Below are 15,260 nucleotides of genomic sequence, written 5' to 3' on the forward strand. Positions count from 1 at the left end.
TTCATGGATTTCATGTGTTTATTTTCCTACAGACATAGACAGTCATCTACTTCTCAGTATGTTGTGAAGCAGAGAACAACTGCACTTTGATGTTACATGTCACAGAATAACTTTGGAAAACAAAAACAACAACAGAGACTATAAAGTTAAATTCAGTTTTAAGGGTTTTAAATAGGACACATAAATAGAAAGCAGAGACACCTCCTAAAAAGTCAGCATAATAGTTCTGCAAAGCAATTTATCTATTGGTTTAAATTACAGCTCATGGCACGCCGTCAGTCCCTGGAAATCAAAATAACCTCCAAACTTAAGCTGGTTGTCTTTAAGATTTCAACAAACGCATGAAACACCTCTGAAATAGATTTCATATCCGAATATAACAGAAAAATATTTTTCAAGACTGAGCAGCTAATCTGTATCCAATGACTTTATATAAAACCATTAAACTAAAATGTGAGAGAGTAAGAAAAAGAAAGGCACTCCGACTCAGTCAAACCAAAAAAAACAGGCCAAATCAGTTTAAATGTGCAGCAGCACTAATATTTAGCTTTTATCTTCACTCGACTAAATTAAGGCTGAATTCACAGTTGATATTAGTGAGGTCCATAAAGTATTTGTGCTGCACAAATCAGGTCTGAGCATTAAAAAAACCCACACAAACAAGAGTTGGAAGCACTTCTAAGATGAGCAAAACTAAAACGCATTAAGATCCAAGGCCACCAACTATTTCAGCAGCAAATCACATTCAAGTCATTACCATGTTTTGCATTAAAAACAGTAACAATGAGTTGCTATATATTAAGAGGAGTCCCGATAAGCACTCTAAAAACAGAACATGTACCTCAGATTAGACTACAACACTGTTTTATATCTATGAGAGCCAGTTTTTAACTATTTAAATTAAATGACAAAAAGTCCTCCGAGTTGTACTTCATCACCGTGACATTAAGAGTCTCCTCCTTTTATGAGTCAGAAGAATCTGAAACTCTTTCTACAGTAAAAGTCTATAAATACAGAGAGCAGTAAAATAACTTATGGCTGACCTGGCTGTTTATTTTGTTTCAATCTAAATGTTGTTTTGCCCTGCATCTAATGCAACTATCTATGTAGCCTCGTTTTCTCTAAATCGTATATGATGGCTACCAAAAGCCACATAAATAAACTTCAGTACAGTGGTTTACTCTCTCACTATTGCTTTGCAAACACAAATATGGGTCTTTACGCATTCTTGAATCAGAAAAAAAGTAATCAATCTAAAAGTAAACGTGTTAAAAGTCAGTTTTAACAATAGACGTAGTACAACATTTGTCACACTTAAACAATCCTCACTAATTGAAGAAGTCTACAGCAGAATTTTTGAGGAATAAAATTTGTCTTTCCTTTTATGCCTCAACTTGTGATGTTGAGGCATAAAATGATTCATGTCTCTAAACTTTGATTTCCATCTATCACAAGTGAGTGACAGTAAAGAGCAGCTTTACGTCTCTTTAACAGAAACTTTGTAACTATTTTGTAACTATTTGTAAAAGTTTGATGTTGGCAGCAGTTATGAACATAGTGTGGTAAGTAAACACTGCAACAGGCATTCAAGTGATTTCCCAGCTCACCACAGTAATACTGGCTCTAAAGTCATTTCTACAGGACAGCTTATCAAAGAGTGCAATCTAAAATGTCCATAACGGTGTTTGTGTACGGTTTGGCACGTTGAAGTGTTTAGGAGCTGGTCTCCTCAGGCCTCTTCAGCTCAGCGCTGTACTTCATCGGAGCCTCGTCTGCTTTGAGCTGCACCTCCACTAATGTAAAGATTGAAATGACCTGGAAAGAAAAAAAAAATATTCCTTTTACAAACAACACATTCTGACAATATGCTTTCACAAAAACACCTTTGAAGCATCCTGACCTCAGCTAGCTGCTACATGTCTGTGATCTGAATGCATCTTTAGTGCTGTTTAACTATATAAAACAATCTAAACTGTATATGTGGACAAAGTTACATCAAGCTAATGAACCCTAAGATATTTGGATATAGTCATATATGAAGTATATATTATTGGTTGGCAAGAGACTCTTACCTATCACAGACACTCTACTGTACAGGGAACTGTTAGTATGTTCTTATTTGGCACACAACATCTTTCAGCATGCGTGGTTCTCACCTGCTCCTCAGGAGGTTTCTCTGGGTCCTCTGATGTCCACACCAGAGTCAGCTCAGATTTCTTCCCCACCTTACGATGGTGGAATGAGTCCAGGCCCGCAATAGACTGAAGGTGGAAACAAACCGTTTGAAACTGTTTCAGATCTAAGTGTCCCTTCCCCTACGTCCGAAGACCCCCTGTTAGATCTTTTTTTTTTGTTCTAAACTTTCACACCTTCATACTACTAACTGCCTTATTTCTCTTTCCTAAATGAACTTTCTTTCGGTTTTAAATTATATGCTTGTTATAGATTCACAAAAACGTTGAATGACACTAATAATTTTAACTGCAACATAAATATAGAATTGTATAATAAGGCTCAAACATTTGTAAAGAACATCAAATACAGTCCCTGTACTGCAAACATGTACATAGATGTAAAAAATGAAGACTAAAACTTCTCCCTGTTAGTGGGCATGTGATGGAGCTGACCTTGCAGTAGATGCGTTTCTGAACTCCGTATCGGAGAACCAGAACATCGAAGGACTGATCCAGCACCCCCATCACCATGGCCTCAGAGTCCAGAGGACCACAGTCCTGTGAACACAGAACAACATGTCATTTCATAGAAGGTAGTAACAACAACATTTTGAATAAGCATCAAAAAAACTGACTTATTTTATATCTAAATGACGCTTGGGGAAGAGAATGCGCAAGAAGGTCCAACAGCAGTTTTTATTTAACACTTAGGATGATCAGGGAAACAATGACATCACACTTATCATTTCTTTATGAGATAATAACATCTTCAAATATGGTTTTAAAAGTTCATCAAGTTTTTGATGTCCAAGCTAATCATTGAATCATGACAACTTTAACAAAGATGACAATAAAAAAGATAATGTTATGCTATTTTTTCCATGTGTTTCACTCTGACAGACTCCTAAGGTACCAACCTTCACAAACACTCCAAAGAAAAGCTCCGAGCTGAGCTCCTGGACTCTCTTTGACATTGTTTTCTTGTCATTACATTGGGATGCCTGTTTTTGGACTTCTTCTGTCGACAGCCCCAAATGAGGTCCACACTCTGCACGAAGACACGCATGTTATTATCAGAAAGGACCTTTCAGTGCAGAAACAAAAAGGAAACACAGCAGCAAAAACTACAACAGGTTAACTGAATGAGAGATCTGAGGCTGCTTTGTTCTCTTTGAATCAACAACAGCATCACTGTTTGAAACAAAAAGGGCACACTGTTGTTTGTGTGTGTGTGTGTGTGTGTGTGTGTGTGTGTGTGTGTGTGTGTGTGTGTGTGTGTGTGTGTGTGTGTGTGTGTGTGTGTGTGTGTGTGTGTGTGTGTGTGTGTGTGTGTGTGTGTTTTAGTGACTTTGGTAGGGAAGGAACGCACTTAGAGACGAAGCCAGCAGCCGATGAACGACGATGTCAGCAAAGCGTCTGATGGGTGATGTGAAATGAGTGTAGAGAGGAACATTGAGGGCGTAGTGTTTAAATAACTTCTCGTCTTTCAGTCCACCCGAACAGAAGTACAACGCCATCTGGGAAAACACAGAGACACAATCATTCAACAAAAGCTTGGGTTGACAAAACACATGTATTCCACGCAGGCTTAACAAATGGATAGAAGGTCAACAGAAGGAGTTACTGAGCTCTAACCTGCATGGGTCTGGAGCACATGTGAGTGAGGACTTCCTTTCTGGCGGCCGTGTACTCATCGTCACCAAGAGTAGTGTTGATACTCTTCTGCATGTCAGAAAAGCAGATTTGAGGCATTAATACAAAGACAATATGTCTCAAACATTCGAGGGAAAGACCCACAAACTCGATCACTTAAGTTTCTGTCAGCGCAAAACGTGTACTATTTCCTTTTGTGACAAAGTAAGAGAGCTAGAAGACATTCAATAGACAAGAAATGTAATAACTTGTGAATCTGTGATTTATCATTTGATCATTTTAAGAACATCTAATCTTATTGAGGATAAAACATATCTGTTGTGTTACTGACATGGAGAGCTCCTGCAGAGGACAGATCAATGCTGATGCCCAGCTGGTCACAGAGCTCTTGCAGCTCATCCACCATCTTTGCTTTGGGTGGAGGGTGTCGTCTGAGCATGGCCAGCTGGGGGAACTTGTGGTAGATGTGGTTGGCAGTGGCAATGTTGGCCAGTAACATGAACTCCTCCACCAACCTGGAAAACACAGAAATGATATCCATAGGCCGATATTTTTTTTAAGTAGATTTTTCTGTTCCTTTTGGCGTTTGGTACACACGTAAACTTGATTTTAGGTGACAACTTTGTAACTGAAATGTTCACATGTCAAGGAAAGTGTTGTTGACCTGGCATGCTCATGGCAGCTGTATTTAGTATAGCACGCTTTTATTTGAACGAAAATGTTTCTGAGAACTTAGTGTGTGTGGACGGGAGGAGGAAAACATCTGTTTAAAAAGAAATTCCCTCCAATGTGTGGGCTGGGCCTGAGAGTTAAATAGTGTAAACAGGGATGAGAGCTGATATAAAGGACTGCAGATTGTTTCAGGATGATGTTTCACCTGAACTTTGCACACAGAGGTAGGCATGTACGTGACACCAGTCTGTTACTCACTTGTTGCTGTCTTTGTATTGGTAAACATAGCAGCCTTGAGGCATCATGGTCTCTTTGTCCAGGGTGAATGACAGTTTCAACTAAATTCAAAACAAGAAACAGAAAATGAATCCAATAATCTGGGTTTTACCATTCATTCTGAAATCATGGGACGATTTTATATCGCACCTCAGCTAGCTCAAATACTCTCGTTAAATCTTTTGCAAATAACTTTCATGTTATCTAAAAGGAGCTCTCTCATTTTTAGATACAGATATTCAACTATTACATATATTGTGTAGTTTTTTAAACTTTTTCATAACTGACAATAACAATGAATTGAGTTATTAATAAGATGACTTAGCTTTTATTACCGTAAGTTTACACAATTGACTTCATTTATTTGAAAGTTGTCCTACCTTCCTATCACACAGATGAATTTGTATCTTTATAATTTTTAAGTTATAATCTTAAGCCTGATACTTTCTTTGAGACACTTCCTTCATGCTCCATCACACCTGATGTAGAAAAGATAAACAGCAGGACCAACCTGATCCAGTCTAAGAGCCCCCCCTGAGAAGCGCTGAGCTCGGAGGTTCTTGGCGATGGAGTGCAGGTTGAGCACAGCCTGATGGATCTCATCAATGGGGTGCTCAGGGTCCACCGGAGGCAGCTCCTCAGCAGAGAACATCTTCTCAGGCGCCTCGATCATGCTCTGAGCGTGGTCATAACTCAACTTCACACAGGAGCGAATGACTGAGCGGCCAAACCACTCGCTGAGGATCTGGAGGGAGAAATGGAATATGATTCAATAACCACCCGGAGCATCGAGAGAGATTTCCTGCTAAATCAATCAGCCATCAGACCGTGTTATCGTCTTTACCTGAATGTTTTTAATTTATGTGACCTGAATGGATCAAATCATGAGACCAGTGAAGATAACCAGCCTTAGCGCTCCACAATGGTCTGGTCTTCATCTTTATGTGTCCCAGCTAGTTTTAAAGCAGTGAAGCGGCCGTTTGCAACATTTAATGAACGTGAGCAAACTTTCAAGAGTGTCAAAGTTCTGTGCATTGCGTGATGGTGGTGTCTACACTTGCAGTAATGACAGCGTCGGCACGTGTCTCAGCATTTTATACCAGTAGACAGGAAGCAGCTAACCTTTTAGAAATAAGTGTAAAAAGTGCGCCTTATACACCGGATTTGATTCTATCTCCTGTTTCAATGTAAGGCACATTCAGTCTACTTGTATAAGAAAAAAACAGACAAAAAACAACATGGACAGCTTTAATAGGTCCACGTTGTTTTTTTACATGGCCATACCTTTCCCTCTGGTGTGATTTTCCAAATGACAGAGAACGTGAGTCTGTCAGTGAGAGGATTCAGACTGCACAGCTCCTCACACAGCAGCCTGGGCAACATGGGGATCACCTGGTGACGGATACAAGACAATAAGAAAAGGTTTGTGTATCAAGAGGGGGTCAGTCAAAGTTCTGATAATACAGAAGATGAATGAAAGTGAAGTATTTTCTTTTATAATGTAAGTATGAACTCTCACCTTTTGAACCAGGTACACACTTGTTGCTCTTTGGCTGGCGATGTTATCCAGAGCATTGCCTTCCTCCACAAAATAACTCACATCAGCAATGTGGACTCCCAGCTCAAAGTTACCTGTGTTAAAGAGACAGCCGTGACTAAAACAATAGAATCAATATCTGTGATCAGAATTCACCATAATCATCTTCATCACTGAGATCAATAATAGAGGTTGTTTACCGTCAGGGAGTTGTTTACAGGACAGAGCATCGTCCAGGTCTCTGGCTGTCGCAGGGTCAATAGTAAAGATACACTCTGTCCTACGCATGATAAAATAGTTCTGTATCAAACATGATCTAAATTAAGAAGTTCTACAGTACACATGCTTGTTGCCAATGGATGACAACTGAAATTATAAGCACAACAATTATAAACACTGCAGGTGTTGCTCTAGGACCCTCAGGCCTTTAAACAGGCATGCAACTGTAACTCATTTATATTTCAAAATACAAACAGAAAAGCCATACCTCAGATCTTTCCTGTTCCTCATCTCCTCAGGTGGGATCGTCCAGGGTAGGTTTTTGGGCAGGCAGTCCAACACATCATCTGAGAACTCAGAACAATCCACATCGTACTCCGTCAGGATGCCCTCCGTCTCTGGCTCGATCTCTCCAGCTTGCCCCAGCGTCTTAGCGAGTTGACTGGAGGAGACACCAGGAGAGAGCACCGTTAGTTGTTCTACTGTTGTAAATAATGTTGCGATGTTTAAATGTCAACACTCACCCTTCTGCGAAGTTGCTGTCTGCTGCCCAGTTGGTGATCCGACATATGAACAGGGTGTTTGTATAGTCGCCTGGGCGGGTACTGAAGTTTTCAGGACAGTCGGTGAGGGGGATGTTAATCCGGGGCACCCGGTGGTCGACAGGGGAGAACATGGCAAAAGGTTTATCTGGCAGGAATTTGAGGAAGCCTGTCACAGCTCTGGAGTGTTTATTTTCAACAATGTACACCACCTGGTAGAATAAAAAGAAGGGGTGTAAAGAGACAGAATTTAATAAAAATGTCCTGAGCACAAGCAAACCAAATGAATAAATGAATCATCAGGTAGCAACTTTGTGATCTTAGATTTTCATTTCTGCACCCTAGTTTTCTCAAAGAAAAGCTCTTCAGTGACTATAAATATCTTGCTTTTATGATGAACCAGATGAATGAATTGAATGTTTTTGTGGAGACTTAAAATAAATGGTTTAGGTTGTAATTAAAACTTTGAAAAACAACTATTTAGGTAAAAATCAAGATTCTTATCTTCTGAGATTTTAAATAAATTCATAACTTCCAAAAATCGTTTTTTTTGGGGGGGCTAATCAATCACTCCCTGCAAAGTGCTAAGGATAGCTCTTTCACTCAGTAGAATGCCAAATGTAGCAGCAAAAAGAAAATCCACCAGTCTTCTGGAGGCTGTGGCTCAGTTGGTAGAGTAACCGGAAGGTTGAGGGTTCGATCCCCAGCTGGGCAACATGTCCGATGTGTCCTTGGGCAAAGACACTTAACCCGGAACTGCTCCTGCTGCTTCGGTGTATGAATGGCATTAGTTACTTCTGATGATACTACATAGCAACCACTACCATCAGTGTGTGAAGGGGTATGAATGGGTGGGTGTGACGTGGTGTAAAAGTAGTCGAGAGAGTAGTTGGAAGCTACTATATAACCTCATTTACCATCCTGAAGTATGTACTAATTCAAAAATTGACTTTGATTCATGAATCCAGAAAATAGATTCTCAATCGAATCTTGAGAAACTGTAAGATTCCCAGGCCAACTGGGAAATTATACATAATTAGACTAACTGTTTCACTTAACTGCCTCGTCTTTTAGCATATACCGTATATAGTTAACACATAACAACCTTTTTATTGTGGCCTGGTAGGAAAAACCTATGATTGAGTGTTTTTTTTCTAACTTGGTGGACAAACAGTCAAGAAGCTCACTTTAGCCGTCTTTTGGAGAATTTCCCCGTTGGATCTTTGGGTTGGGGGGTCTTCCAGAGGTTCTCCTGTTTCCACCAGAAGAGAGGACACATTCACACTAACAAGTTAAACTAATGCTCTGTTTTTGCTTCCAAGCAAAAAATGAACACAAATTGAATTGACCATTACCAACCAGGTGAATTTGTAATATTTAAAACAAGTGTTTCTATGTTCTTTACACTCTGGTACAGTACCTGTGTCAGTGAGAGTGGTGTTCTGAACTCTTCTGATGAGTTCCTCTCGGTCGCTGCCCTGGTCTACATCAAGCCTGGGTGTACGTTGTGCGCTTTTCTTCTGCACTGTGTTGTCTCTTTGGGTCTCTGACTCACTGGTGCCATCACAGTCAGTGTCTGACCTCACAACCTGAAAGGACACGTACAGTGAATTTAAATCCTGCTGACTCACTCAATACTTGGATCCTGTAGTGATAAAAATAAACTTTGAAAAGCTGTGAAAATTGAAGGGGTTGTAAATGTGGTCTACCTTCCACTGCTCTCGAGGCAGGATTTGCACCGCCACCATGTCTCCATTCAGTGCTCTGTTACGGACTACAATCCCATCGAGGAATATATCCCGGGTGTCATCCTGAAAACACAGAAAGGGTTTCTGTCTCAAGCACGTCTTTAAATGTTGACTTCAACCTTTCAGGACTTTCAATAATAGAGTGCAGGCCAATACAATGAAATCACATATACATTCATTATACAGGACACTGCAAATGTTTTGATGCGTCTAATTCATCCTTCATAAACTTACGGGAGATGGGATGAAAGCTTCATGGAATTTCTTCGGGTTGATTCTTAACTGACCCTGCCAACAAAGTATGTAGAATTCAGAAACATATTAACTTCTAAAATAAAATACAAATGTCACTACACCATTTTTTTTGGCAGCACATGATTCAAGGTCTGGCTTAGTAAAATGAATGAAACTATGCAGGACAACAAGTATGGAGTTTTTAGATTTATTGTAAAGGAGACCAAGATAGAGGTTTTTCTTATGTTGTAATTATTGAGTACACTCAAATGATGACAAATTTAGACCCACGTAGTTTGACCACCACATCAGTATGAAACAGTACATTCTGCTCCTGTTATTTACATTTCCATCTATATTAAAAAGGAAATAATCTTCAGAAAAGGTAAAGGGGTAATAATGGATTTGAAGTGTCTAAAAATGTCAATTCTGGTTGGCGTTTTTTGTTTTGGATTTTGAAAATTTCAAAAAAAAAAATCAGAGAATCAAAAAAGACCAAGTACTTTGAGTTTTCTGTTGTATCACTACACTGATTTACACAAGTTAAAATTAATACAGTCTAAGGAACTCTAACGCTGGATTTGTACCTGAATGAGCTCTCCTCTTTTAAGGCCATGGGAAACCTCCTCGAGCGTCATGTAGGGCTCAAACACTTGTTTCTTTGATCCTCTCCCTCCTTTGTTCTTACTCTTGTCGGCAGGGGAATTGGCACTAGGAGCTAAAATACATTCAAAGTATTAATGTATTCAAAATAAATGATCAACAGTATCAAAACAACACTATCATAGCAGATACACCTAACCAAGCATTTACCTCTGGTTTGCTGTGTCTTTTTCTCTCTGCCATGAGGGGACTTTGGCCTTGTAATCTGAGGGTCAAGCTCAGATTTCGACGCCTCTTCTCTGCCTTTATTCTCTTCTTGGTGCTTGGGCGGATTTTTTTTCTTTGACTTTGTCGTCTTCTCTTGCTCCTGTCCACTTGTACTTGCTGTCATTGGGGACTGTGGGTGTCCAGCAAACGAGTCAGTCTCCCTAGAGCCTTTACTTTTCTTCTGCTGCTTCTGCTGTTTTTTCAAGTCATTTGGTTTCAAAGAGACGAGTTCCTCGCCAGATTCGATGTCCCCATCTTGACTTGTGGCGGTGTCTCTTCTCTGTCCCCGTTGCTGCCTGTCGGACACGCCCTGCTTCCTCTCACAGTCCTGCAAAGCACTGCGGCTGCTCAATTTTTCCATGTACAAGGACAGTGAACTTTCCTCCCCTTTGCTTTTCATGGATGAGGGGGAGAAGTCACTTGAATCTGAGAAATCGCATGGTGCTTGGTCCCTCTTTCGCTGCGGTATATTCAGCCTGTCACTCTGGGCTTGTGTGTTCAGCCCTGTTCCTTCTCTTTCAAAGTATGTTTCCCTCGCATATTGCTCAAGATACTGACTGAACTTGCTGCTGCTGTGCTGGCTCAGAAGCCTGGCATAGGCATCTTTCTGGCGAGGAGCGGATGGCTGCTTCTGGTTGTTCTTTGGCTCTCGGGTCAGGTTGGCATTTTTAGTGTGCCTCGGAGAATCCATGAGGAAACCCTGAAAGATGATGTCTCTGAAATTACAAAACAACACACAATGTGAGTGTTTCTATTGAAGCCGAGTGAACAGGAATCACCATCAGATAAAGTAGCTTAAAGCCTCATTGTTTTCAGTATACTCCAAGTATGCAAAACTTAGGAAAGGCTAATCTCAACATAAACAACTCTCCAGCTTGTTGCTGTGTACTCCTCCTATCTTACGTCATGTGTTTGTATATATGTTATATGATACGTAATGCCCCCAAAATGTGGATTATCGTGAGCTGTTGTAAAATTACAAAATGATGTGTCACCCCGTTGTCTTCCTTACTAAGCTAAGAAAGTCCTGTGTGACATTTCTATTCTAAATAACAGTGAAAATGTTTCACAGCGTTAGCTTGTAGCTATTAGCATTGCAGCAAACATCAGGTGTTAACTGACAATGTTAACAGTTTAATGTACGAATAACAATCTCTTCAATGAGAAACGATAAACGTCACTAAAACGTATAAAACAATTGCCAAAAATAGAAGTTTAAACATTATACAATTCAATGTTTTACCTTGTGTAGTGTGTCTGTTACTCAGAGCAAAGTGTTAGCTGATGCGTTCACTTCCTCCGTCGTCACGTTGAAAATATTCATGCGACGTTTGGATGTAATCGGAAATATCGGAATTGAAAACCGCGACATCCCATTACTAAAGGGACTTAAACTATCTTGTTACGCAAAACTATCACGGCTTCAATGAATATCTGCTTGCTGAAAACAGTACAGTTAGTTAGGCGTAGTTAGGACATTATGATGTGTTCAGGTTTCACAGTCTATGGTTCAGTCATTATAATTAAACGTGCAGATACATTATTTTACAGGTAGCCTGCACGTTCTGGTTGGCAACAAAAGCAACCTGTAGATGGCAGCAAAGACTTGTTACAGAATAATTGTGTTACTTATCCAAACAAGTGATTCAAAGTGAAGAAATTAAAATCATTCAGTGAGAGAGAAAGTTTTATGTCGTTGATTCAGTTCAAAATGACTTAGAAAATATTTGATGACAACAATATAATTTGGAGCCGTAACCATCTCTATAAGAAATAACCTATATATTGTTTGTCAATATTGTTCTTGTTTCTTTATTTTTTTTAAAGTTTTCTTCTTAATTTGTGTACCCTCCTTCCCTTTATATGTGATTCCAGACTAGTGTGATTTCATTTCGGTAATTATAGGCCTACTGTAAATTACCTAAATTATTTATAAATTGGCACACATTGATGACGTAATTGTAATCAGGAACAGTGCGTACAGCTTTGGCGCCAAGAGCCCAATGCCTCTTTAAGAGGATTAAAACAAGTGTCTTTTTCACTTTGATATAGTTGTATCGTTTTGTTATCGCTAAACTTTTAAATGTTGACTAGGCTAATTCAGTCTAGACAATTAACTTTTTAACAACTTTAGCCTGACAGTGGAATTTAATAGACTGTCAACCCACGATCCATTTTTATTATTGAGATGAAAAAGAGTTTGTGATTGGCTATTGTGTAGCTGAAGATAAGGTGGATGTAAAGTGTTTTGCCTGTAAACTCTGTATGACCCATCTATACAAGACTGAGAGAGCTCCATCAAAGTACACAAGGCTTTATTCTGGCTGACACCTGAGTCACCTCCCTCACTCCACACCTGGGGGGTTTCTTGGACCATAAGGGGCTGAGCCAATAAACAAGCTCTATCATGATTTTTTTCTCATTCATTCTGGCACCTTATCTACATTTTAAAAGTAGGCCTCTGTCTTAATTCTATTCATGTTAAGCTGAGGTCAGCGTGACGCAAAGTTACATTATTCTTGCAAGGGATGCAGACACATGGAGAAGTCAGCCAGTGGCTCACAAGGGGGCGTCCCTTGATTAATCCCAGGGTGAAATAAAGTCGTACATGCCCCCCCCCAGAGAAAAATTCTGTTCACAAAAGCCCAAATTTGGTGGCCTCTGGCTCATTCCCCCACTATTCTTGCATAATACACTAATATTTATAATGTTTGATATTTCTTGTGAGGTTTCTAGGGAATTGTTGCAAAGGAAAATTAGGCCTCTTTGTCATGTAAGGATTGGCTGGTAAAATTTTAGGTGGGCATCATTGGCTGTACGTAGCCCAGCGATTCCACAACAGTACAGAGTTCATTTTAAACATAGTGAGGCATGGGTAATAAGAGGGGGGTCGGGGGGTGCTACCCACAGGACGTTTTGAGCAACCAACACTTAATTCCTGTATTCTGATGAATATTTATACAACACTCTGTGATGGAAATTCAAACATGTAAGGAGATTCATTCAATGTTTAAAGAAGCATTTTTATTTCAAAATGTTTTTATTTTAAGTAGATACACTGTTGAATTAAGTGCATTTTTTCAGTAGGCTCTCCAGATAGTTTAAATAATCCCGGCACAATCTGTAGAATACAAACTCTTGCCTGTGTTTCTCTCTCTCCCTGCCTCATGACAGGCTTAGTGCCTCTGTTTTTACCCTTTAATTATCAATATGTAAAGTCTAAAATTCAACCTGTGGTCTTGCCTCTGTTGCATTCACTGACTACGGGAAATTACAAAACTGCCGTCTCCTTGGGTGCCATATGGCTAGAGTGTTAGGGTGCAGTTATGTTATTGTCCAACCTTAACTGTAAGTCACAGAGAAGAGGAAGAATTGTCTGGGGCTAGAAAAAAATCCCAGGCCAGATGACGCCACTGCTCCACATTTGTGGGGGTAGACTAGTAGTAATCTTTAAGAGGACATATTATCCCCCTTTTCTACCCCTGTGGTCTAAATGGAACATCTGTGCTGTCCTTTGGTCAAAAATATAACATGACTCAACCACCAGAGGAGGTTTGTGACCCTGTATAAACCAGCTCTCTCATTACGCTCTGTTTTGGTGTGTCTCTCTTTAAATGCAATGAGCCCCCCCGCCCTAAAATAGAAAATAGAATAAAAATGGCGGACCTGCGCAAAAGTTTTGCTCTAGGCTGGGGATGGAGTCCATGGGTGGAGACCTACGAACCTTTGATCGACGCGCTGAACCAACGTTTCTTTATTTACATCCCATACGAAGAATGTAAAAAGAGGAGGTGCTCTAGGAACTACACGGTGCCAGACACCCCCGGCTTGTTGTCTGGCACCGTGTATTTGAAACACAAGAACATCATGGGTGGAGATAGCAGCAGAATCCCACTGTGACATCATCACAAATTGAGCAAAGTTGAAATGGATCGTTTTTCTCCGTGTTGTAAGACTTATGCACACCACAGTCAAAATAATGGAAGGGTTTATTTCACATTTTGTGGGTTGGTAGACACTCAGGTTAGCCAGATGTATGTTCAAAAACACAGTGAAAGTGGATTTTTCACAACATGTCCACGTTAACATGTCATCTGGATGGCAGGTAGAGACTATAAGATCAAACAATGGTGACAAAACTTGTTGAGATATTGAGAGATGCAGATTCTGCTTCAAAATAAAACACTAAAAGACTGACTCTTTAATTTAACAGAATCCTTCACAACAAAGCAGCAAACTCTAGATGATGACATCTTAGAAACAATCATGTGTGACGTTAAAGTCATAAAGTAATTTCATAGACCCCTACAATTGACCCAAAACACTTTAGTAAAGGGAAAGAACGATTCCAAACACTTCGAGACACGCCCAGCACATATCTTACCTCGTTTGGACTCAGTGGATTCCAGATTACTTTCATCTAATGCAAGTAAGGTTACATTAAATAACACCACGAGACACTTTAGAACAGGTGATATATTGATGGCAGACAAAACCCTATTGAAGTTTACAGATCCTGTGTAGAGTCATTGAAGCAAAGGTTGACTCAGAAGGACGCGTCAGGAGAGTACTTATGAAAACAAAGACCAGCTATCTGAAAAGTCTGACAGTAAGAACCTCGACTGAGTCAGGATTTCAGGTGCACTCAAACACATAATACAGGCACACAGAAAAACTAGAATGGGGGGGGCTCCATTTTAATTTCCATTCCATTTGAATTGTAATGAAATACAAAGTAAAATCTTTGATATAATAAGTTCAGATAGTGTGATATGTCTTTATGCCCCATTTGGCCTTCTGTGGCGTTCACATATTAAAATTTGCCACCTGTTGATAAAGTCATTGTCATCATTAGTAAGAAATATGCAAACGCAGCTTCAGTATGCCTCAGCCACCCGCGGACAAAGATACAGGTTCTCTTTATTCCGATTTGGCGGTGTACTCTTGCATTCTTTTAACTGTCCAACAAATCATTCACTGGTAAGCTTTGCCAATAGAAATGGGGGAAAAAAACACTTCCATTCTGTGTTTTTCGTTTAAATCCTCGTCTGACATCGAAACGTGGCACATAATCGTCTCACTAAGGGGCTTGTTTGCTGTCTTATAGGTCATAGAGGCATCGTTCTTAATTTCAGTCTGTTTCATAAAAAGCTAAAAACTGTTCACAAGGAGCTTCAAGCTGGTTTTGACAAACACACACACTTTGCCTTTCTACTCAGTTGTCAATGGACTACCACAACCATGTTTTGGGTGATATGAAGATGGCTGTAAAATGAAGTTTTCACAAATGTAGCCCTGAAGTGTCAGGTTTTACTGAAAATGATTCTCTTCGCTT

The 15,260-nt window shown here is 39.8% G+C and overlaps 1 protein-coding gene across 1 annotated transcript; it reads right to left on the bottom strand.

The window, feature by feature from the left end:
• dis3l2 (DIS3 like 3'-5' exoribonuclease 2) lies at positions 1-11,295 on the bottom strand. Its single transcript, XM_020649234.3, has 21 exons — positions 11,169-11,295; positions 9,869-10,641; positions 9,643-9,773; positions 9,056-9,109; positions 8,783-8,884; positions 8,494-8,662; positions 8,261-8,325; positions 7,056-7,285; positions 6,800-6,973; positions 6,513-6,592; positions 6,295-6,407; positions 6,060-6,167; positions 5,287-5,520; positions 4,758-4,837; positions 4,159-4,342; positions 3,810-3,896; positions 3,544-3,691; positions 3,092-3,222; positions 2,628-2,732; positions 2,157-2,261; positions 1-1,815 (listed from the first exon to the last, which is right to left on the bottom strand). The coding sequence occupies exons 2-21, from the start codon at positions 10,614-10,616 to the stop codon at positions 1,714-1,716; spliced, it is 3,150 nt and encodes a 1,049-aa protein (XP_020504890.2). The 5' UTR covers positions 10,617-10,641; positions 11,169-11,295; the 3' UTR covers positions 1-1,713.
• Between the last annotated feature and the right edge of the window lie 3,965 nt (positions 11,296-15,260).

The sequence above is a fragment of the Labrus bergylta genome, chromosome 4 (assembly GCF_963930695.1).
Source record: "Labrus bergylta chromosome 4, fLabBer1.1, whole genome shotgun sequence".
Taxonomy (NCBI): domain Eukaryota; kingdom Metazoa; phylum Chordata; class Actinopteri; order Labriformes; family Labridae; genus Labrus; species Labrus bergylta.